The 26,296-nt window shown below is 36.6% G+C and overlaps 1 protein-coding gene across 2 annotated transcripts in view; it reads right to left on the bottom strand.

The window, feature by feature from the left end:
* Positions 1–26,296, bottom strand: part of cntnap2 (contactin associated protein like 2) — a 298,543-nt gene that overhangs the window by 129,688 nt on the left and 142,559 nt on the right. The window contains exons 8-11 of one of the 2 annotated variants that reach the window (XM_023326735.1): positions 23,433–23,576; positions 22,057–22,318; positions 15,102–15,251; positions 4,535–4,697 (exon numbers count right to left, since the gene is read on the bottom strand). In XM_023326735.1, the coding sequence (XP_023182503.1) occupies positions 4,535–4,697; positions 15,102–15,251; positions 22,057–22,318; positions 23,433–23,576 (719 nt within the window). Of the gene's footprint in view, positions 1–4,534; positions 4,698–15,101; positions 15,252–22,056; positions 22,322–23,432; positions 23,577–26,296 lie in introns of both variants that reach the window. The other variant, XM_023326734.1, reaches the window with a different exon arrangement.

Consider the following 26,296-nt stretch of genomic DNA (forward strand, 5'->3'; position numbering starts at 1 on the left):
GGCTGTACAAGTCAGAAACAGATTTAATATATCCACAATTTACTTTGTAACAATGATATGAGTGGTTGAGTGGATGTGAACGAGCTATACGGTTATAAAATCTAACATGATGCATACTACATAATTCCAAAGTGAATAATTATTTATGAATGTCAAAACATTTATGTAGTTTCACAAGCACTTTATGGAAAACATTGTTATTAAAACATACAATTTTCTGTACAATTGTGCAGGGGATTTGTACATTTTAGTATTCTGAAATTGTGAGTGCACAATTATGGAAGAACTGAAGTTTACTCTGTAAATCCATTCTGGATCAACATGAAGCTGACCAATAACCCCTTCAAGATAATAATAATAATAATAATAATAATAATAATAATAATAATAATAATAATAATAATAATAATAATAATAATAATAATAATAATAATAATAAAAAGTTTAAATTGAAAGGGTATTTTGGTTTTAGTAATTCACTGACCTAAGTCTTTTTAAATCGACAATAGATACAGGGCCTGAAAAAATATTTAACAGTTCTTCAACTTTATCATTAAATTTCTGAAAAATATTCCTCCAGCTCAGTTGGATTGGATGAAGAGCATCTGAACATCAATTTTCAAGTTCTCAACTGGATTTGTGTCTGGACTGGGTCATTCTAACCAATGAATGTGATTTGTTCTCAAACATTTCCTTTCCTTCAACAAGTTTTCTTCCAGGAGTGCTGCATTTAGTTCAACCATCTAATCCCCTTTGACTAATCTTCCTGTTAATGGCGAAGAAATGAAGTCCCATAACATGATGGGATGGGAAGAGATGGGAAGAGAATGAAATAGAATATACTGCAACCACCACCATATTTCAGAGTGGTAATGGTGTGTTCAGAGTTAAGTGAATTGAGTTTTTCATTTCCCACCATTTTGTTATTTAAACAAAAGAGTTCAATTTTGGTTTTGTCTGAGTAGAGCAGATTCTTCCTCATGTTTACGATGTTTCCTATATGGGATCTCTCAACTTGCAAACATGACTTGTCTAAGGGGATAAAAGTAAACCAGAACCCATTTCTAAAATCTTTACACAGGCCCCCTGTAGCTCAGAGAATAGACTTTAAAATACTTCTGTTAGCTTATAAATCACTCAGTGGTTCAGCACCACAATACATTCAAGATTTGTTGTTGTTTCAACCTTCCAGACCCGTCAGGTCTTCTGGTTCTGGTCTGTTCTACACCACATCAGATTATCAAATGTTTCCAAGAGTAAAAAAAAAAAGTTGTTTAAGCATGAGACACTTCAGCTGAAATACTGAACTCTAAAATTGATTAATGAGGCTGTATGTACAGAAATGCACATATTAATAGACATCATATTAAATAAATTATTACAAATGTATAAACAAAATAATGTGCTCTAATGAGGCTCATTTATCAGATTAAAGCACCTTTCTAGCTTTCATTAAGCACATATTTCTTTATCAAATGTAATATTGAAATCCTAACACAAATATTGGCTCAAAAACAACCTTCTACTTCATATTACATATAATGTGTTTCAATTGGTCAACTGTACATATATATATATATATATATATATATATATATATATATGTACGTACACACCCACACAGAGATCTAGGAACATAAATGTTTGCGTGGGAATGCAAGCATTTCCACACATGATATGTAGGTAGGGTTTAATTTTTTTTATGAATCAAAGCAATAAAAGTAAGAGGAAAACCAGCTGAAGCAACACAAACACTGACTCAAAGAGCAGCAGGGTTCCTCTGAAAATGCCACGTTCTTGGCCAAGTTGGAAATCAGGCAGTTTAAGAGCACACAGGTATTCTGTCTTTATGGCTAAACAAGATGGCAACTGTAGAGATACCGCCTGTAATGATGAAGCTGAAATACAAGTTTTGATTTTTTTTTTTCACATGGCTATAAACAACAATAAACCTTTAAGAGCTTCTAAGCTGCAGAAAACAACAACAGTGCTCCTGCTTTACAAAACTCAGTACAGCTTCAGCAGGCAAAGACGCTGAGATAAAATGTCATTGTGCCTGCACAATGGGTTGCAATTGACAAGTCCTGACAATTTCAAAAGACATTATTCTTAGCGGGCTGGGAGCACTGAACCATACTAACTACTCTAGGCTTTGTGTGAGAGGAAAGAAAATCTATGGGGAGATTGAAGCTGATGTAGGATTTGTGTTCAGTTTTTTGTCCTACTGCTTGTGTTGCAGTATCACCCTTTTAGAATAACACTGATATTGGGAAAAGTTGCGTGTGCATTGCTTTGTGTGTCTGCAGGATGCAGAATTCGGCTCTTCTGTGTGTGTGTTTTTTTTATTTCTCAGTTTAAACAGAAACCCACAGTGGAACGACATTGATCAAAAGGAGGTCAAACAGGCCCATTGAACTGCCTTCAAAGACATTCTGATTAGTTAGATGGTAACACTGTGTCCATTCATCTTCTGTGGCAGAACAAGGCCCACCTGAAGTAGTGCACTGATGATACACAACTTTTGAAGTGACAGAGGTTGGCAATAAAGCAAGTTATAATGATAGAAACTTGGCTACTTTCAGATCATTATAAGATTTAACAAAAAAACTAAGTCAGTCTGTTTTATGCAACAAGTAGCAACACAACAGCACAGCTACTTGAAACAAAAATAAACGCATCAGTTATCAGTTATTTTTGATACGTAGTCGGAAACAGTGATGTTCAATAACAGGTGGTTGCATCAAGTGCTAACTCCCCTTTTTTAAATTTTTTTAACATGAACAAACTTTTTTTTTTACCAATGCATGTTAGCTTATAAAACTTGAAAAAGACATGGCCAGCTTACCAGAATTACTCGAAGGGAACATTGACTATTCGGCAGGAAACACAATAAAACCACAACAAGCTGAGGCAGACCTCAATTTTGAGAATTCTTTTTTTTTTCGTGGAATGATGACGGTAACATGACAATTTTTGTGTAAAAATGGCATAAAGCTAACACAGTATCTTGCTGGCTGGGTGAATGTCTGGGGCTACTTCGCTGTGCCAGAACCTGGACGATTTGTCTTCCTCTGCTGAGGAATTCTGTTATTTACCAGAAAATCCTAGAGGACAATAAGTTCATGACCTTAAGGTCAACTGCACTGGTATTTCTTTTCAGCAGCACAATGATCCTGCAAGTCCAACTCTGATTGATTAAAATATATACAGTACAGACCAAAAGTTTGTTTCTAATTCAATGGGTTTTCTTTCATTTCATGACTATTTATAAGGCAAGAAATCCCACTTATTAACCTGACAGGGCACACCTATGAAGTGAAAACCATTTCAGGTGACGACCTCTTGAAGCTCATCAAGAAAATGCAGAGTGTGTGCAAAGCAGTAATCACAGCAAAAGGTTGCTACTTTGAAGAAACTAGAATATAAGGGCTATTTTCAGTTGTTTTACACATTTTTGTTTAGTGCATATTTTCACATGTTATTCATAGTTTTGATGCCTTCAGTGTGAATCTACAATGTCAATAGTCATGAAAATAAAGGAAACTCATTGAATTAAAAGGTGTGTCCTGGTCTGTACTGTATATTATGAATGTTTTAGAGTAGTTCAGTCAAAATCTGGACAACAAAAAATGACTAAGGTGTTGGGACTGGATATATATTGACTGTATACAGGATGTTTATTCTCAAAAACCCTTTCATACGAGGAATGTACAAATGAACGAGCTAAGATTCCTTTACAAAGCTTCATTGAAAGTTGCCACAAAAGCTTAATGGCATTTGTTGTGGCCAACTATGTTACAAGCTGGGGCCTACAACCTGGTTTAGAGGGAATTACTGGTATTTAAATGGTTAGATTGCTTCAGAAAGATTTTTGTTTTTTATCCATATGAACACAAGAAATTTGCAAGAGGCACCATATATTTTCACAGAACCGGAGATGAAGGATCTATTATTATTTAAATTACCTGTTCTAACCTTTCTGGCAAACAGCACTATTCTCAATAGATAAACAACTGAATCAAACTGAAATGTCAACAACTTGCTAGAAGTTGAGAAATGGCACATAAAGTATCCGACTCTTGCCAAGTTACACTCCCCCAATTAGATGGAGAACTATGCGACTCATTTTTGATGCTTGATTAAGATCACACAGCCTTTTTCCAAAGAGTGAAATATGTGGTATAGCTTTAAAATGAAAGCAAATAGAATTTGCTCACATTCTCCTATAAGATGAAGCCACCCTTTAAATTATATCCATTTATCAGTGTGACAAGTGCATTTAAATGAGCCACATATAAACATAATTCATTTGATGTTGCACAGATGACAAAGAAAGCCCTGATTAATTTGTCTCGGGATCAAATTCAAAGGTTTTACATAAACAGTATTGTTTGCTTTGTGACTTTCATTCCAAAACTCCTGATTTATGACACCACTGTGTTTGTGCTCTTTCTTTTTTGTCCATTTTTCTTTCATGAACTCTAAGGTATGTGGGCGTGGGTGTGTGTGTGTTTGAGCAGGCAGCGGTGACTACCTGTCTATGATTGCACACATGTCCAGGCTGATGTTCTCAAATGCTCCCACTGTGCCTTTCTCCACTGCATGCAAATCAGCAGGTTGGTCGTCTACCAGGATCGCCTGCATGCATCCCTGAAAGGATCGCTGAGACGGTGGCAGCAGTGTTTGCAAAAAGTACCCTGGAAACAAGCAACATCACCATATAATACAATACTGTAGAAATATTTTAATTGCTGCCAAACATGGAAAGTGTTGTATGAAAAAAAAAATCAACAAAACTGAAGCCTAAAAAGTATGCAAATAGGAACAGAAACACAAACAAAGTGACTGGCAGCTTTGAACAAAGCAGGAAGATTGTGGGGAGAACACTGTTTTTTTGATCAACCACTTCAACCTTCAGCAGAGGTAGACATTAAACATACCAAGAACATAAGCCTTGAGAAGGAACAACAGACCAGATCAGTGGCCTGTTAATGTAATTTCTTTTTACAACCATGAGCCTTTATCAGGATTCTGTCTTTAAACATTACAGACAAGGTCTAGCAGGAGTCAATGGCCCATCCAGAAGAACCACTGGGCCTTGACTGAATCGGGAACAAGTGTAGGACAAGTCTCTATGCTTATCCTTTTTATGTGTGCTGTGATCACACACACACACACACACACACACGCCAGTGTACAAAAATTGAAACATCATATCCAGCGCTACTCCAACACATTTGACTACACTTTTCCATGGAATAATGAAGTGCCTCTGCAGAGCAAAGGCAGAGTGTTAAATTTGACATGAGAACCTAAAACTAAATCTCTGCTACAAGCACAGAGGTAAGTCATAAAACACAGCAGCTCAATGACATCTCCATCATAGTGATGTTATAAGCTGTCATACACCCCAGCTTGGCCATCAGCCTCAAGGCCAAAGCATCAAAAAGGCTTACAGTTAGAGGCATATGTACACTATGCGCGTGCGTGTGTGCTTGCAGCCATTATTCAAGTTCATGTGGCTTACTAAAAAACAGTAAATGCTTTGTAACTGTGTGCATGTTTGTGCCAGATTCGGTTCTTTCTTTACATCTTTCTATTTCATTTCATGCCTAAAAAGTTCCTTCTGTCGTTCTTGCCATCTGTCTGTTCTTTTGCCACACCTGCCTGCTGTCATTTCTGCGGAGTAGGAGACAGGCAGTTGGAGAAAAAGAGAGAGGACATGTGGAAAGTTAGAGAGAGGAAAGAGAGGGATAGATAAAGAGAGAGAAAGGGGGGAGGAGGGGTGAAGATGTGGAACAGAGCAGCTGGTTGGCAGCACTTTGAGTCCTGTAGATACCCTGTGAATACAAAGGATACATTCCTGAGTATGTGGAAGAATGGGAGATGTAATGCATGAACCTGTGGGTGGATGGATATGCATTGTTAAAAGGAACAAAGACGACATGGATTTGTTGCTTTGATGCTCCATGTAAGCCACCACATGAATGTTTCTACAGTTTACAAAGGTTACAACAGATTTTGAATATTTTACATCAAATATAAACACAAATTCACACCAGCAGTCGAAAAGAAAACCTGAATCTGCAAGTTAGCACTACTACTATCTTTACTATATTTCAGTGCCAAAAAATCTCAATCAATAAAACAGTCCTCCTCAAGGAGGATCCTCAAATACATTTGGCCGTACATTTAAACCCACTAAAGCTACAAACAATTTCTAACTAAGCTGATTATATTATTAATCTCATTATTCTCAAATCTGTGTCATTGTATGGTTTTAATTTGTAGCACGCGCAGACCAGAACACCGTTCTGTATCTGGAACAACAGCAGTAATCCCCTACAGTCGTCCTGGCACTCTTTCAAAGTCTTCCTGTTGTGCCCAGAGAGCTTATTTTACAATACACACTGGAAGAACAACAGCTCTTATTTTCCAGGCCAGAGCCAAGGCTGCAACTAATTCAGAGACACTATTTCAGAAGACGCAAACTGGAAATTTGCCAAAATGCTCTGATGAGAAAATTTATTTACATTTTTCAAGGAAGATTCGGAAGAGACAAAACACTACTCCCAAAAACATGATGGGTCAGGTGAACATTTATTTTCGAGGGCAAACCTTTGTAGGTAAAATCTAAAACATTTAAAAAAATAATTTGAAATATCCAAGAGTAAATAAAGATAACTTTGTACAGTTAGTGATGGTGTCAGGATCAAGCAGACAGATTTCTCCCAGACAAGAAACATTGTGACATTTCAAAATCATTGCATGAGATTTCATTTCACATCAATTAAGCATTCAAAGATTCTCACTCTGATAATTATGGCAGAGCCTCATCATGTCTAATTCATCAAAACATGATGGGGAGGTCAACGCAACATGTGGGATTAGTGCAGTAAGCAAATTTATATTAAAACATTACAAGGTTTTTGGTTGTAATTTGTAAACAAAATCTTAACACTGGATAAAAATGTCAATTTTCAAATTAGTTTCCTGGGATGGTACTTTAAAAGGTCAGAAAATGATTACAACATGAGTAATAAAAAGATAATAACAGCTTAAGATAAATAAATCAAACGTATTTAATCATTAAAATGGCTAAAAGTAAAGTGATCCGAAATGTGATGTCATCATTAGTCATATAGTCCTATTGAACTGAAGGGCTTGGTGTATCTGAAAAAAACTGCAGGCATCCGATCAAAGATGTGGCGTCCCTTTATTATCATTCAACTTACAATTCTTGATGCAGCAAAACAAACCAGTAAACAGAAAATATCAAACTTAGAACTCCTTTCTGATAATACAGTTGCTACAACTACTGAACTACTGCAAAAACTATATGAAAAACATGTTCTGCCCCATTCTAGAACATTCCCACCCATTAAGGCTCTGATAGGTTGTTGTCGACCATGATTGACAGGCAGACCAGCCAATCACGGTTCAGACAAGCCTACGAGGCGAAGTCCAGCGAAGCTGTGGTATTTTCCACACCTATCGATTGAATGTTCTTCAGCATCTTATAATTGACAATTCTGATTAGTGTGTCCATAGGTCACTGTTCAAGCAGAAGAAAAAGCTTGTTACAGGGTCTGTCTATCCTGCCTCTTCAAAGAATTTAATTTGTGGATGTCTTGTGTCACTTAATAATTTCTTAATAATTTGCTATTTTTTTCCCACTTTTAAAACCCCATCAGGCACATAATGCATATGCATACCAATACTATCTCAACAATGAAAAGACATTTCCTCGCCCTCTATTCGCTTAAATGTAGCTCCTGGATTATCTAACACAATATAGTCCTTCAAATATGTCCCAAGTGTTTAAAAAATGCTTTCCAGGATGAGATTTTTTATCTCCCAGGTGCACTGAAGCTTACTAAATTCATTACATCACACTGTAAAGGTCAAGTAAAATTCCCTGCTTCAGACCTTTTCTAAGCTGTGGAATATAAATCTCTCACCATCTGAATCAGATAAGTTCTGAATGAGCATGGGTAATTTAGGTTTTATCTATCAGATGAGCATTTAATGGGAAATAAAAACAATACTGTGAAGAACGTAGGCAGACACAAGCAGTACAATACTCATTGCTGTCACCAAAAATGAGCTTTAAATGTTGCATTCCTGCTTTCTATACCATGATTAAGCTTGTTACAGTGCATGCCCCATTTTACTTTGTTATAATAAATTTTGTGTTCAGCCAAAACACAAGTGAATGTAGAAAGCTATATCAAAACAAATTTTAAAAAACTACAATAACAAGAGCAACATGCCAGAAATAATGTCAGATTTGCTCAAATAACTTTTGTTTTACTAACACTCCTTCACACTTGGTTTAACAGGAAAAAGGCATTTAAAATCATCTAGAATGCAGATGCTCTTTGCAGATTCTTGAAATGGGTCTTCCGGGGTGATTCAAAAATTCCCATAGCGTGTATTTGGAGCGTGAGACTGCCTCTACGTTCACAGTGAGATCATGGTGATTTATTATCATGGTGGCAACATAACTGTCTTCTTTATGGATCCAGATAACACCAGTGATGGGTTATCTATAACTGTTCATCAGAAAACATGAAACAAGACTGGCCACACTAGCCTCACACCAAGGCTATCACTTTATTTTGCTTAGTCCAGGCTGCTGGCATCCCAAATGGTAATTCTCTTGGCTGCTATCCTATGCAAAGGATCTCCTCACTAGTAAATACCCAGCAACAGCTACTGTAGGTCTCTTGCATATAAATATTGATGGGATGGGGAAAACACCTCCAAATTCACATCAGCTAGTGGCTGCGTGACAGAAAGAGTTTAAGAGTTTTCTAGTCGGCTGTTTAAATATAAAATGTATTTGCCATGTGATCAAAGAAAAGAAGCTCAAAGGTAAGGAGAAAAAAGTATGAGGTACAGGTCATAATATCATTTTATTATATTTATAGGACAAGTTATAAAATCAAATGCTAAGAGTGCAGTAATACCATGGTTTTCGTGACACAGAAATGACATTTGACTAAATTTGTTGCAGTAATCCAGCAGTGTATGAATGCTAAGGGTGAAAATGGAGTACAAACAGTCTCACCCAATGCACTCAATGTGTTGAGAACTGAGCTAGACAAAAACATCATGAAGCATAACAAAAATGGAATAGGGTCTTATAAATATCATCTGCTGTTGGACTGCAGGTTTTGTGGTTAAGATGCTAATTTCACATTGGGCCTAAAACATTGATAAAAACCAATCATTTCATTTCGTTTACTGAAGTAGTATATCAAAAGCAGAACAAGTCATCTCAAAACTGCAGTCACCAGCATCTTATTTGTTGCCATTAGTCTTTATCACTTTATCAAATATTGTCACAAATTTGCCTTAAACCACCAACATGTTTTATCTCTACCACTAATGCTTTATGATGCATACTTAACATGTATAAAGGATTATACCAAAATCATCGAATAGTTGGAGGCATGCCCAGATATGCTAAGTTTAGTTTATTTCTGCATTACATGCCTAAGTTTATGTTAACTGGGATATTTTCAACTTATAGTCTCTACTTATTTGAAATCAGTTTCACAGAAAAAAACACAACCTATTTTTATGCAATTGTAAATAAATTCAACAGTAAAAGATTTGCATGTAAAATGCACTCCTATCAAATAAAAACATTTATATACATGTATTAAGTGTAATAAATACATGTTTAAAAAACACCTCACTGTAGTTTAAGTACATCTGAGATGTTATTCTATAGTCAAACAGCACACAAGCCAGCAAAGCAGTACATGTGGTGAACTCATCCCTTCTATCAGATGTTTCCCCCCAGGCTTTAAAAGCAACAGTTGTCAAACCCTTAATAAAAAAAAATAACAATCTGGAGAAATCAGGTAAAGTTTGACACATTTCAGCAACAGAGTAGTTCAAAGTGATTTACATGACCAACATAACATAGTAACCAAATTTGAAGCAAGCATTAAATATACACCAGATATATTAATGTATTTGTTTTTCAAAGTTGTCCCTAAGCAAGTCTTGATTTAAAGAACCAAGTGTTTTGGCTGTTTTGCATTTTTCTGGATGTTTGTTCCAGATTAGAAGAAGCAACCTGAATGCTGCTTCTCCATGTCACTTGAACCAAAAGACCTGGGTAGCCCAGACCACTCAGTTCAAACTTTCTTTAAATTCAGGTCAGACCCTCACTTACTTAGGATGGTCCTTGATTAATAATAACTGGAACATTATCGTTAGTTGTAGTCTGGATTACAACTTTTCGTTACTTTTCTTTTTTTTTCCATTGCAGAGTAATGTGCTTTGTTGTTGTTTGTGTTTTTATCATGTAAAGCACTTTGAATTGCTTCGTTGCTGGAAAGTGCTTTGCAAATAAACTTGACCATGACATAGTGCAAATAACACAAATAAAACTATGTACTTAACACACAGCCAACTGTGTGTGTAGTTAACAGCCAACTGTCACTGCAGGCTACTGACCATCCCTGAATTATCTGTGAACAGCTTTTATCCCAGAAGACTTTCCAATAAAACTGGACGGAGTGTACTGCAACGTCTTTAAGTTTGTTTTTTTCTCATATATGTATATTTTTTTTGTATTCTGGGCAGTGGACATGACAGAGATTTTAGACTCACAGGAATTAAATGTAGTGACCCCATTAAAATAAAACAAACAAGCTGCAACAAAATGAAGGAGCTTGTTCCTTATAAACCCCATCATTTTTGAATGAAGGGGTTCAAAAATGAAGCCTTTTATGCTGCAACTAGGAGGTTTGTTGCAGGATATATTTAATTAATTCCAAAATCCAGATAATCTCACATAAATGAACAGGACCAGGTGCAAAGCGTTTTGAGCCAACACCAATCAGGCTGTAATTTAGCACTGTGGTTAGACAATAGGTACAGACAGTTTTAAAATGACTCAAAAAGTGAGTGTAGTTGCTCCTGCTGGGTTTTTCTCTCAACATAAGAGATTCCGCTGAAAGCAAATGAATGCCTTAAATCCTTGTGATTTGAAGCAGATGGCTACATGGATGACTGAACCTACATAAATTACTGAGAGCAATTATCTCCGGTCTTGTCATGTATAGAAAAGAACATAGTCTCTTCATGACACAAAGGGGTCTCTGCTAATTGTGGCACAGCAAATGTAATGTCTCCCTTCCAGGAAGTGCTGATGAAAGACTGTTTGAGAGCTTTAGGACAGCTTAATTTGCCTGGCCTGTTTGACTCATCAAGTTGAGTGATCGGAAAGAATAATTGAGGGCAAGCTAAAGGCTAAACTATCTTTTGTACACTCAATATATTATTCTGTTTCCTCTGTTCTAAGCTGAAAATTGGCCTCTGATGGTTTGGAGCATTTGAAATAAATGCTCCAGATTTTCTATCCGAGGTCTAAATGCATGTTCAACTGTGAGCTGTGGACTTTCATGGCTTTTGGTCAAACACCCACACATTCTGTTCAGACAAGTTATAAGGCAAAAAAAAAAATGTGCACATTAGCCTACACAGACAGTGCTTCAAATTACTCATGCTATTATTTGTGAAGTTGCTGTAAGGGAATTGGGAGAGTCTAGGAGTACTGATCAGTACAAAAAGTATACTGCAGAAGTACATAATAATTATATATATATATATATATATATATATATATATATATATATATATATATATATATATATATATATATATCTATATATCTTTACATTATAAATTCTGGAACAGTATCAACATGCGTGTCTTTCTTTTAGTTTTTCAGTTTTGCTGAGTTTTAGGTTTTTGTCTTTTTGGTGGGGGTACACGCTAATATTGATGAATTAAGTACATTTACATTTTGATATGGTCCAAGTCCAACACCTAAAATATAGAACTGACTTACGTCCTCATGCACTGACATTTTACAGAGTTTTGCTATTGACCTATTTATGTGATTGAGGTAAGTTCACCTAAAAGCTGCAGGACTCTGGCCCTTGAAGACTGGAGTTTGACACCTCTACCTTAGAGAAATGTTAAGAAAATTAAGTGCAAGTGCAGAACAATGGCAGTATTAGAGTTTGTTTATCACAAACTTTGATCCATGTGGCACTGGTTAAGTTTACACACACTAATCAATGTATGTTACTGGCTTAAATGGAGTCAAACTGTAAATTGATAACTTCACTTGCAAACTAGTTTTACCAAACGATAAAACACAGAAACATTATTCATTGTTTGCATAAGCAAATGTTAAAAAGTAGAATCATGTCCCATCTGCATTTTAAAATATTAAATGAATTTATAGTGCATGATCTTCATCTGCTGTACTAAATTTACAGATTTTTCTTGTGTACCTTTCATGAGTAATTCTATGCATGTGGTCCTCTAGTTCAGTAAACAAGATGCAGTGCTGAAAATTATCTGAGATTCTTAGGTGGGACAAATGCACTTAACGTGGTGATAACACCACAGACATCATTCAAGAAAAGGCCACATCTGTTAAAGTTGACAAAATGACATAGGGTATCACGCAGTAGTTCTGTTTTTAGTTTGATTTGCAATTAAATTGTGTGACACTGACAAAGTCCATTTTAAATTCAGATTTAAAACATCAACAAAATAAACAACAACTGCTGCTTGATTTGGGAAGCAATGAATCTTTTTTTGGATTCGGCATTTGCACAAGTGTCTTCCACAAATTCCCTTCCATGTCTGAAAATTGGTGTCCTAACAATTGCTTTGTAGTAATAGTCAACAGTTTTGTATCCCCTGCAGCATTCAAACTTGTGTTTACCACCGGGCTCCCAGCTCTTCAGCATTCATTATGTCATGTAAAATTAACAAGTAGAGCCCCAGTCCCAGCTGCTGCTATTTCCGCCTTCATATTACCTCTGCCAGTGGGGAAAAGCCCAAAAACAAATATTTATCTTTCTCTGAATTGTAGTGATGCATTACATGTATGAATGGATGTTTTCCTGAAATATATTACATATTGATTTCATAAAGCGTTGTCTTGTTGTTTTCATCGTATCCAAGTTAAGATATACACATCAGTTTTATAATGTATACATAAATCAGGCCAATAATAATCATTTTGCTTATCCTCTCTTTTTTGCTTATCATTTGGTCTAACCTGTTAACTTGTGTTTTCCATAGAAATGTTTTCATCTCTTCAGGTCGCTACTTGGGCATACATTCTCTTCTTTGCTATTTCTACATTTGTTTTTGCAGTTCCAGTCTTCTTTTATCCATCTTTCTGGTATGCCCTCTTCAAGGAGTTAAGACATTACAGGGATCCTCTCCTCTCAGCCTCTATTGATTCACAGCTCTGCTTACTAAAATCAATCAATCACCAATTCAATCAAAATAGAGACTGAAGATAAGAAGAAAATGGGAGTGGAAAGAAAAGAGAAGGCAGACATGGAGTAAAAACAGAAACTAGATCGAAGTATAATAATGAAGAACTTAAATGAAAGCCATTGAATCAACCCCTGATTAAAAGAAATGAAAAGGAAGTGAAAAAGCTAAAACTAGAGCTACATTCAGACAAAGAAAGGTGCACACTAAAAAAAAGATCTAAAAAAAAACTGTCAACACGGATTTGATGCATTCACCAAACTTCAGCAAAAAATTTAATCAGACAACAATGTAAAAGAACCTTGATGTGTGTGCACGAGTGTAAAGTGCCCTGATGCTTATTGACTAGTCTGAGGAAAAGGTCTTTCTTGATTGAGGAGATGGAATTGTGCCAGGGAGAAGAGACTAAGGCATGATGGGGCAATCAGAGCCACTCTCTCTCTCTCTCTCTCTCTCTCTCTCTCTCTCAGTTACTGTAATTTCATACAGAGCCTCCTTGCACACACATCATTTGGCAGACAGATAACGGTGTCTGGCATCATTAACCTGGCATGCTTCTAATTCATACAGATTAAAGATGCTGCCCATTCCAGCTCTGGGTTGATCTGTGGTGAGTTTGTAGTTTCTGAGCTGTTTTAACTGGAGAAGACATCCACTAGTAGCAAAATGTCAGCAAAGCTGAAAATGTATAGACTAAATTTAAGTACCGTAGTTAGTGGCCGACCTGTCTAAGACTGTGGGGATCTTACGACATAAGAAATAGAGTGCCTTACAAAATTATTCACCTCCCCAGCCCCCCCACACACATGTAGTCACACTCCAACTACAAACTTCCATTTTGTGGGCTTTGATGCGAATAATCAACACAAAAATATTACATGAAAATAAATTTTAAGGAACATTAGTGATCAAAAAACACCTTAAAGGCAAAGGAACACAACAGACGGGAAAGTTTTAGAGACATTTAAAGTAAAAATAGACCATAAAACAAGATTCATAGCTTCAATATCTCACAGAGAAATTTTAAAGCCTGATTAACCTGAAAAAAAGATTAATCAAAACCTGGTTACCCACTTTAATTGACAGACTGGGCAAGCAGTGCATCAGTCATGGAAACAGCAAAAGGCTTCATGGAAACTTTGGAGGAGCTGGATAGATCCAAAGCTGAGATGAACAGTGTGTTGATAAAACATTATTTATTTCCCCCAAAAATATAGCCTTTATGGAAAAAGAGCAAGAAGAAATCAATTCTTTAATGAAGTCATAGAGGTCCCATTTTCAGTTTGTGACACACCAAATTGTAGAATATGCTGCCAGATCAAACCAAAAACACGCCTTTTCAAATGCAATGTGTTGGTTATCACACAAAATATGCAATGTGACTAAATGTGAGCAAAACTAAACAGGAATGCATACTTTTGCAAGGAACTGGATCTAGTGAAGACACACTAGATGTGAAACATAGCAATACACAAAGATTTACATAAAAGTTTATGTTTTTTTAAATTGTTTGCTCATTTTGAACAAATGTAATCTTTAATTTACAATTAAAAATACTTGCTTAAAATAAAACATGCTTGGACACTTGAAGGCTGAAAACCTAAAAACAAAGCAAATAAAAGTGTGATTTCAGTGCTAACTTTTCCAACGTCTTATTCTTGGGTGTATTCCTGTCAGCTGCTGTGGGGTAATGTGGCAGTGAATGTGGCCTGGAAGAAATCGGTGCACTGTGCATGTCAACCCTGCTGTGATGGCGTTTGGGTCACCCTTACCTCCCAGGTGATAGGTTCCTCCTGTGGTGATGCTGAGAGGTGAGGTGGAACGCACGGCAGACACTTCGTCACCATCCACTGTCAACATTGCAAAGTTCTCTTTGGCGACCAGGCGTATGGCATGCCACTGGCCATCATTGAGGCTTGAGCCTGGTGAGTTCGAGAGGAAGTGCCAAATATGTCTTTAGAAAACACAAAAGTTCTATCTTTTTCTTGGGGAAATGGGTTGTTAAATATTTCAGAAATAAAGTAATGTCATTTCAAATAACTGGTTACTGCAAAAGATGCACCAGCATTGCCATCACACTAAAATTTGATGGATCATTATAGATTTAGCGCATGGATAGTCAAAGTAAGAAAAAAATGTTCTTTTGGTCATGTTTGTATCTTTCTCAACATCTACTTTGTACAACATTCATTTTTCTCTACATTGAAGGCATTTTTGTTTGTCTGGTCGTTGTGAATCTAACAGCACTTCACTTGCACCACAGATACAGATGCACACGTTTTCCCCTCATGTCCTTTTCCTCCTTTCAATCCCATATCCTTCTACAGGCACCTTCCAGTCTCGGGGCCTATGTCTTTAATGTGTGTCGTTCTCTGTGTACATCAGAGTGATGTGCATGTGTGTGTTGGATGAACACAAGGTATGTGTTCTCCTTTCCCTTGTAGCTGTCCATTAAATATGAGTGATGTTTTAGCAAGGGGTATTACTAGTGGAGCTGAAAGAGAAGCCCACTCACTCTCCTCACCCTCTCCTCTATATATCACCTTTAGTGACACTAAGTCCGATCCATTCTTCCAACCTCGCCTGCATTTTCGCACCTTTGTCTTTCTTTCTTCTGCATTTAACTTTTTCCTTCTTTTTTTCCCCCCCCAAGTATCTTTGTACCCATCTCCTCTGTCCCTTGAGTATGGTACAATTTTATTCTTTCAATTGTATTCAGCTGAGTGCTCATCTGATTGTAATATATCAATACGGAGGACACTGCAGCAAAAGTTCAAGGTACGGTCATCTGCAAATCACCCTCAGTAAAGAGGTCTGCCTGCCAATCAATACACATGGCTTGACATGCTGCCTATGTCAATAAATTTGAACCATATGTGTGAGAGCATCTGCTAGCTTTTGGTAGCTCTTTGAGTGTGAGTCGTCAGCGCTTCCAAGGCACACATTTCCCTTGTTTATTTCTTCCCAGAATGCACTTGACGACCCTCGCCTTCATATCAGCAGGGAGTCCACACTAATCAACCCTCCTCAGCAGGGAGTCCAAGTGTGTCAGTATATGTGTAGATATGTATGTGGTCAGACCGCATCCAAAGAAATTAAGAGGAAAATGCCCGCCTGCTGTGAGTGTGATCACAGCGGGCATGCTCAGGCCACTGCAGGTTGTATATTCAAAAACAGAAGAATAGATACAACAATGTTTCTTACTGCTCTGAAAAGACTGTCATGATGATATTTTTTGGGTGATTTCCAAAGGTTATGAACCCCAAAATAATTGCAGACAATAAAATAGCTCTGCTTTGTGCAACTGATAACACACACATGAATAGGTTCCGATAGAAAGCAACTTGATAACATTCTGTCTGCCTATGTATTATTTTTGATTCAATCTCCTGCTAGCATTGAGTTCCATCACATCTCCTTTTATAACGGCTTTAATGCAATGGAAAATAGGCACCATAAAACCCACTGTCCTCTGATCGGTTCACCCGCATTAGCTTTAAATAAGAATCTTATCAGTTGTAGCCGTGGTACAATACTTTATGATTTAATGCAGTAAACTCACAAAAGCCAATATGAACTTCAAATTTCACCTTTTGAAATATGTGTTACACCTGTCACTCATGGCTGTCATTGTAGAGGTGTTTATGTATTACGCTCTCTCCTTTGGATATTCTGAAAAGTCTTGAACTCCACTTGCAGCATTTTTAAAACATGCTACCACAGGGCTTCATTTTCAGAATCACCATAGTTACCTTAAATGAAATACCACTTTGCATGCTACAGCTAAAAGTAGTAAGCCCTGAAAAGTGAAAAAAATGGCATAAACCCTGATGAACATAACATTTTGAGAAAATATTGCTTGTTGTTTCTGATGGGACAGCAGGAGTCAGTCCTTCACAGTATGACTGAAAGTGTGATCTGCCAACTGCTGTGCAGACAGGTGAAATGGATCCGTTGCATCTCTTTTTACCTACGGGTTTGTGCTCCTGTCAGTTTCAATGCCTCCATGTGAGACATTGTGGTTGTAAGATGTTCTTTAAGCTTATTTTAGGGTTGTGCTGGCTCTTGCAGTCCTGAGTGCAGCAAACTCTGCAGAAATTAACATTTCTACCCGATATTAGTCTTGTTCTGCTGATCAGAACAGAACTAAAGATACACAACAGCTGAATTTCATTTAGAACAAAAAAAAAGTTGATTATTTTAATCTACTTTGAAAGAAACATTCTAAAAAGGTTTAGTCCGATGTAAACAGCACCAGAAAGTAGTGACATGAACCATGTCACATGTCATCGTGCCACAAAATGAAATGTGACAACACCAAGGGCCAGTGGCAATTTCAATAGTAGGATATGTTTACAGAAAACAGACAATTTGTTTTCCAACCTTTGTCCTGAAAAGAAGGTCTAATAATGAGGAATACTCTGCTGGTGGTGTTTTTGCACCCTCTGACTGCAACATGTGCTGAATAAGAGGATGGAGACGCTGAACAAAGTTTACAGATGGACAGACAGACTGGGAATGATATCAGGGATGAGCTTAGAGCTCTGAGACACATGTTGGTGGAACAGAGGGTGAAGCTGAGGAATACTAAGAATGGACTGAAAACCCAGAGAGAGAGGGAGAGTGGTTGTTCAGGAGATGGAAAATGTAGAATGTAAAATATGTGTCTCACCCTCAGAATAAGTCCAGAATTAATAATAACACCAAATATTTAAAAAAAATGTAATTATCAGTGGATAAATGTATTACCAAATCCATCAATTAAATGATTACTGGTTACATCAATAAAACATTGTTCAAAATCTGTTCTTTGTTCACATAGCATCTCTTTAATGTTGTGTGATATATAAAGTGAAAAACTATCTAACATAAAAATATGCATCTTTGGGTCGTTTTAAATGTTTACATCCCGATTTCACAGAAACTCTAAAGCTTACTTTCTCCAAATGCCCATCAGAGACCATTCAATACAGAAAGTTCACTTGTGTCAGAGTTTTCACAAATGTTGGAGGGTGTCTAGCAAACCACAGGTCTGCATTTCTGAAAGCACTGTAGCATTACATAGGATTTGGACATGACTAACATTTACATTCCTGTTACTTGCTGTTCACTGGACCGGCATGAAATAACTCTACTGGACATTACTGCTGCTTCCTACAAAAAAAAAAAAAAAAGAAAAAAAAGATGGCTGTCAATATATCAATCAATCAATCAATACAGCACTTTACAACATCCAGAACATGACCAAGTGATGTACATGCAAAATAAAACAAAGCTAAACCCACACACACACTAAAAAAACCTTAATAAAAGTATACACAATCAAGAAATATATAAGTAACTCTACCTGCTGATATTTCTCATGTCTTGCAATGCGATGTGATTTTCTGTTCTACAAACTGAGGTTTTTGCAGGACAAAGAAAAACTAAAGAATTATTTAACAATCTCTAAGTTTGTATCCAAGTGCAAGTATCCAAATGGGAATTTGCAAACTTTTTCTATTTCACTTTATTGGTTTTCCACAACATTAGTAAGCTGAGCTACACAGCAAACTATTATGTGCTAAACAATAAAAAATTCAAAGTTACTGAGATACCCATTTATACGCCAAATAACACTAGATTATCTAACAAGTTGGGTTATATGCACACTGCTAAAAACCAGTCCCTTGTACAAACTTTTGTACAGAGAATCTGGTCTCTTGGCTATTGAGAAATGATTGCTTCCTGGAGGCGTGGACTGAGTTGAGGTTTAAAATTTTGCCCAATTGCTAACATTTGCCCGTGACGTCTATAATTTGCCATTTCCACGCTATGAAGTGAAGAGAGAAGTGCCGAGCTGAGCGAGATGGCTGTTAATGTTAATTCAATATTTGGAAGCGTGGCCGACACGGACTGAACGGTTTTGTCCATTTCCTCCACTGCCATTGCTACAACTAAAGGCAGAACTACAATTCTAAATCAGTGCAGATAATCAACGTCATCATTCATAACTTTTCCTTCTGTTTGCTGATTGGACTGGTCAAAAATTGACCGGCGGCAATCCGAGTCAAGGGGAGAAAGTCAGGACTACTGGAAGCATTTTTTTTTTTTTTTTAAAGTGGAATTGCACAGGAAGGCAGTGGCCAGTCTAGGTTATATCTATTAGCTATCCATTAAAAGAATACAGATTGTAACCCTCTCTTCTGCTATGATGGGTATCATCATGTCTTCTAATAAAGAACTATTAACTTATTTCAAATTGTACATCCCTTGGTTAAGACAGAAAATTCTGGATTAAAGTTGTTATCCAATGATACAGAAATGTGTGATGGCCATAAAGATTAATAGTCTTGTAAATATCAAAACAATGTTAAGAAATGTGATTTTAGTGATTGCTCTCAGCATTTAAATAAATAAAGTAAGAAACACATAAATCACGGGAAAATCAAATTTCTATCAAAACCATGAACGCCCTTTGAAGTTTGGATGCGCTTTTCTGTTCCTCTTTCAGATTTCTGTTGAATTGCTATGGCAGTTTTCCTCTATTTTTTTTTTCTCTCTTTCTGGATTATGACATTTTGATCCATCATATGTGCTAAATATGAATTCTGTACAGTGTAAATTTATGGGGGCCTCTGAGATAATTTGAAGAGCCTTGCACAACTTCACAGCCAACCTCATAAAGCCTCTGAATATGTCATGTTAAGCTTTGCCTACGCACTCCAGAAATTAGCATAATAACACAGTGATACAGACACACACCCAAAACAAAGCAAATGAAAAAACAACTAAGTATTGTAATTTGAGTTGTTCCTCCCATAATCTGTGCCCTAGGCATTTCCATTATTGTAACGTTGCATGCTTCGTCTTCGGTCGGTGCAGTTCATCTCATGTGTGACTGATAGAAGTCCAGAACTTCAAGCTAACATGATGGTTGTGAAGGCAAGCATATAAGAAAAGGTAACATGCACAGTTTTAACACAGAAAAAGAGTTAGATTTTGGATGAGAAAACCCAATGTATAAGGCATCCTCTAACTTACAATAAAGATGAATCTCATCCTTTTAAAATACAGAAACTGTGGGATGATCAAAAAAAAGAAAAAACTGGTAGTAAAAGGTCTGATTGGCAGAAAATATGGATATAATTAAGATCTAAACACTTTTTACAGAATGAAAGGGGAAATATATATTGTGGTAACCATAGAAAAGCAAGATACCACAAATGATGCATGTAACTAATATATCTAACATAAATTTGAAAAAATAGGTGGTAGATTTATGTGCCAAGAAACTTAATGCTACTAAACCTTTTCAGATCAGGTTTAGTACGGACTGTATTAGTGGCAGTATCTCTTAACGCAATTACTTCAACTTGAATAAAATTGCATTTACCATAATATTTTTGCTTATAGAGGGTGACTTTTATTGATTTAAAAAAAACATGCATAGTAGCATTTGTATAAAGCTGGTTTACATTTTTGACTATTTTATTAAAGCACTTTAACCACAACTTTTATTTCAATGAAAAGCAGTGAGTATTGTGTATCATTTTAGACTAAAAAAAATAAATAAATAACAATCCACAGAGAAAATTCTGTCTTAAGACTATTGTCAGATGGAGTAGAATTATTGGGGTGTCCTAATGAGCTAACAGGTTCCTTACCGGCATGTTTTTTTTTTTTTGCTTTGTTTTATGAGAACATATCTCGCGAGTTTACTTGCAAGTGAGAAAGACTATTGTAAGTCATCTGAGCTCCTACTGTGTCATTGAAGCCAGAAGCCTGGTGGGTTTCTTTTTAACAGAGACTAGAGTGACATAGTCAAAAGAAGACGCCTGTCTTTGCAGCTTGTGTTCATGAATTCTAGTAATACTGATGTAATCGCAGGCTCAAGCTCAATTAGCCTAAAAGCTAATTTGTAATAATCCCAGCCCCTGGCCATAATGGTCTATTACTGCAGCAGTGGACAGAATAAATAAGAGTGTGTCTCAGGAAAGCAAAAGATAGAGAAAAGAAAGAATGAAAGGGGAATACAAGACTTCAAAAGGAAAGAGTAACAGGGCTTAGAGAAGAGTAAACAAAATAAATGAGGTTTACTGAAAACATTTCGTTGAAAGAAACAAAAAAATAACATATTTCTCCTTTTTCAGTGTTTGAAAAATCCCAGCTGTAAACTTTACTATTTAAATATGGCAGCAGAATGGATAAACCATTTATTTTACTATGAAAATAATTTATTATGCTAAACCGTGTCAAATTCTATTGCATGAGCAAAAAATCATTTGGAAAACTATTGTCAATTCTTTTGCAAGCATAGCTCTGCAAGTCAACACTTTTATAAACTCTCCAAATGTTGCTTTGAATGTGCTAAAAACAAAGTGTGTTGGCTCTCAAAACAATCTTTAACCAAACAATAATAATATTTATAAAATGTAACTGAATGGTAATAAACATTCAATAGCGGAATGTTTATTATTTCAAGCCTTATAATGGTAAAATTAATCAATTTGTGATTAATATAAATTACATCGACATGCATCATGATGTACCAATGATTATTAGTTAATTGGATGTTTTTTTCCAACTGCATAAATCAAATTGAATTGTAATTTCGGAGTAATTTATTTTAATTAATAGGGTTTAAGACTTAACCTGATTCTGTGTTATGCTGATGAGTAAATACTAGCAACACTTAAGTGTTACAAAATGGGACTGCTGCATAGAGACAAAAATTAAGTAACCCACCTGATAGTAAGTCCACCCGGTAATTTGTGGCTTCTGTCGTAACGTTGATATGAACTATAATTTTGCCGTCTTCAAGGGAGATTTCTAGGGTGCCATCATCGAGATTACTGAAGAGTAGAAGGCCATCAGGGTTCCACGTACGGAACTGGAAGCCCACAGACACTGTGTTGTGGTTGGCTCGACCAGGTAGCTGTAGAAAACTTGTTGCGTTGAAAAAGACTGGGAAGGTGTGTGTCTCCACGCAGGTGAAAGACAGATTACGCTGCTAGGACAGATTGAAAAATAAAGAAAAGAAACAAGAGGCAACATAAAAGCAATGCTTTATGATTTGCTTTACATACATTCTCTACCTCTGACATCCCTAACAGTTGTTAAATTGAACGACTGTGAACACTTCACTAAATTCTCTGCCTTTGGCTCTTACTGTCTTTCGTATCGGATTGAAGCAGGATTCTGTGTGAATTCTGTTTGCTGGGAAATAAACAAACAAAAAAATGACAACACTTATCTGGAATTTGGGCACTAATTTCACATGAGCATTTCCAACCTTGTGCTCATAATCAAATCTTTGGCAAACATACAATACTGTGTTACTTTACTTGATTGCATTTCTATGTTTGGTTTTCTAAAAGCTGAGAACCAATTAGTTTGATTGGGAAGAAATGACTGGGTGAAGCAAGGATAGCTGGAGGTGTGGTTGTGGTTAGGTTCATTAATTTATTCAACCAGGTTATAGAAGAAGTTATATTGGATGTGTAAAAATGCAGAAAAACAGGGAGAAAGATACAATATGGATTTAAGATTGTCACTGTAGAGAGCTTAGGTGTAGAGATAGCATCTGTTGTCTAAAATCATACACCAATGTACAAAAGAGAAATTAGGACAAATTACTCAAAAAAAACTATTCAAGACAAAATAGTACTTGATTGTAAATCATATGAAAAATAGCCTGTATAGCAATGTACAGTTGGATTGTAAAGCCACAGATAAATAAATAGATGCACAGAAAGCAACTTCTAATTACTTAGCTCTAATTGCCGGAGTCAATTAGAGCTTAGTTCATTTGACGAAGACAAGAACAAAGTTGATTTCTTTTTAGCAGCTATATGACTGTAAGTTTATCAAAAAATTTTCCACAATCAGTGTTGTGAAATATTTCATTTGTACTGATACACTAAGAGCAGAAAAAGAAAAAAATCAGTTGTGCCTCAATATTTACAAGTCTTTTAAGTTAAGCACTTAAAAAATCTGGTTCACTTGGTTTGAAGTGTCATGCATGTTATGTATTGGCTTTCTGTATGACTGCAATTTCAATTATCCATATTTTCAATGTTTATTGCATCTATATGTGTGCATGCAAACAAGAATTCACTTACAAAGCTGGAGGTGTCTAGTTTCTTTCGGCGGGCCAGGTCTGTAATGTTGTCTCCGTTGTAGTTGATGCTCTCCATGCAGCCTTTGAAGTTTTTTCTTCCCCCTCCCACAGGCTTCCCACTGTATGGCATCCCCCCAAAACTTAACTAGAAGGAGACAAGGGGCAGAGAAGAAAGTGGAAAAACACACCGTAAAAGATTTCCTATTAATTTAGCTATTTTGGTTTTTAAATTAAGCCAGTCAGTATTTTCTTCAGACAAATGGGCATAGTGCTACAGAATAAGATAATTAATTTGATGACAGCATAATTCTGTTTCAAAGTTCAACTACACAATAGAATAAAAATGACAGAAAGAATAAAGAATATATATAACTTCACGGATTAAATGTCAAATGGGGTTATGTATTGTCAAGGCTGCAAAAATTGATATTCTGATGATTCTTTATTGTATTATATTACTTTTTGTCAGAAGAACTGCTCTAAATATATGAACAAAACAACCACGAGGGGGTGGACTATATCAGGCAGGCCATGTCAATGAATAGATCTTTTTTTCTGAAAAGCATTTTGCTGAGGACCAGACTAAAAGCAGAGTGACTACTTAGAAGTATATAATGATGATGTGGGTCAGCAATCAAAGAGTGGGAGAATGAAGGCAGGGGAGGACATTTTTTGGTGACCTCTAGAAATGCCTGCAAAGATTTTTACCCAGAGCAACTCTAACAAGAATCTTACTCTTGGTGAAGTACTGCCAATACTGTTTGAGTATCGTTAGTTGCCCTTTGTCCTTTTAATTTTTTATTATTTACCCATTCATCTTATGTATTATAAGAAACACTGCTTTCATTCAGAATTACAGTGTCCTATTGTCTCCAGGACCAGGAATGTGCCACATTTTAAAATTTGTGTCTTTGTGTAAAGGGAACCATAGAGCTCTTACTAGTTTGTTAAAGGGATTTTCTTTTCTGTTCTCCTAGACATCCTATATAAATGCTACCAAAACAGGTTCTATGTTTGTTTTGGGAAATCAATAATCTCAAAGTTTCTGAGTCTTCAACCTCCAGGTTCAGTTTTTCTGTGGTGGAGAAAACCACATTAATATTTTTATCAGCAGCATTAATCAATGCAAGAGAAGGCTTTCTGTTTAAAGCCTTGTGAACAACTTAGCATGCTATCCAAGGTTATAACTTTAGTCTGACGCAGCACTCTGTGAAACATGATATCTTAGTGAATGCAGTCAGAAGGAATCAGCAACATGGACATCCTTCCCTCTCCTCAACACTAGATACAATACCACAGTGTATCTCTTAAATATGCAGTACGTATCTTTTATAAAAGCCTTTTTTTTTTTTACACATTTGTGAAAACTGTCATGATGTTGTGACAGTATAATATGAAAATGATAATCTGTGAAAAAAACAAAAAAACAAGCTCCACCACCTCCTCCCAGTGCTCTGATTGGTTATTTTTCACTGGGAGCGGTGCACTTCTTCAGACAGCAGCAAGACAAATGTCACTGTCGGACTACAAGAAAGGGATGCGGGTGTCCCGTCAGCCTGTCAGCTCCCGAAACCACACATAGGAGACGGCGTATCATGACTGTATGGAAGGGTTAAGGTGTCTTCCAGTTAACAAACTGCACACACAAAGTAATATCATATCCACTTTCACTGAATTCAGTTGGAGCTGAGGAGTTACAACACTAATTTGAGCAAAATCTACATTTTATTGACTTAATCCAAACCCTTTTCACACACTACAGAAAATATCTTGTTTAATGCGACCATGCTAGCAGTGTGGGAAATAACCCACTGGTTAGTGGGGAACAAATGTGATGTGTAGCACGCAAAGGTTAAGACACGGACAGTTACAAACAAGCTTGGAGTGCAAAGTGCTGAAGGACACACAGCGTTGATGAAAATGTAAAGTGTGTTTCACATTTTTGTACAGTTGTACATGTGTTCTGTTTTTTTCTCTTTCAGACATAGTTCGGGGCCCTAAAGGACGCTAAGATAATAGAGGAGGATACGTGACTGCCAGTCAATACATCTGTCTGTCAGTGTGTGTGCTTGTTGTTGTTTGTGTTGTGGCTATGCTCCAGCAAGCTCTGTAATTACTGCCAAGGGTGGACTTTGATGCACCCGGATATTTAGTTTACAAGCTGGAAGCCAAAGAGAACCAGAAAAATCCACACGCACGCACAAAGGAGAGTGTGAACTACAAAGGTACACTTTGACTAAAAGCTGGTCACAATTTTGCAGTCGGTGATGAGAATTAATGTGGATGCATTCAGGATACTCCACAGACACATCACTCTAAAAAAACACACACAGGCACATGTGTTCTCTAAACCTCCTGGTACAGCACACCCGGATGTATAGATTTCCCTGAAGATCCTTTAATTCAACATCTTCAGTTCTAATTGGACTGTGCTTTGTTCTGCTCCATTTCTCAGCATCCTACTTAACACTGGATTAGATTAGCAATATAAGCAATATTCACGAAAAGGCCACGCAGTAACACAAACTAAACACAGAACTAACAGACAAACATACAAACACAATTATTGGGCCACATACTGCCTCACTGTACTCATGACGCCCACTACCATATGCATTCTACTGTCAATTTCCTGTTTTCAGTAGTATTAGTTGAATGCATCACATCTGTTACTGGGTAACTGTAATTATGTGCGTTTCATGGATTAGCATCAGAGCACATCCAGAAGCCAATATTTAATTTCCTGTCCAGCATCAGTGTACTTTACTGAGCACCAGTGATGAGAAGTTAAAAGTTCAGTTGCAAATCAGGCAAGTGATAGCAGAGTAATGTTGAAAAGAATGTAGTGCAACATCATGAAAACAG

Source organism: Xiphophorus maculatus, chromosome 21 (assembly GCF_002775205.1).
Source record: "Xiphophorus maculatus strain JP 163 A chromosome 21, X_maculatus-5.0-male, whole genome shotgun sequence".
Classification (NCBI taxonomy): Eukaryota; Metazoa; Chordata; class Actinopteri; order Cyprinodontiformes; family Poeciliidae; genus Xiphophorus; species Xiphophorus maculatus.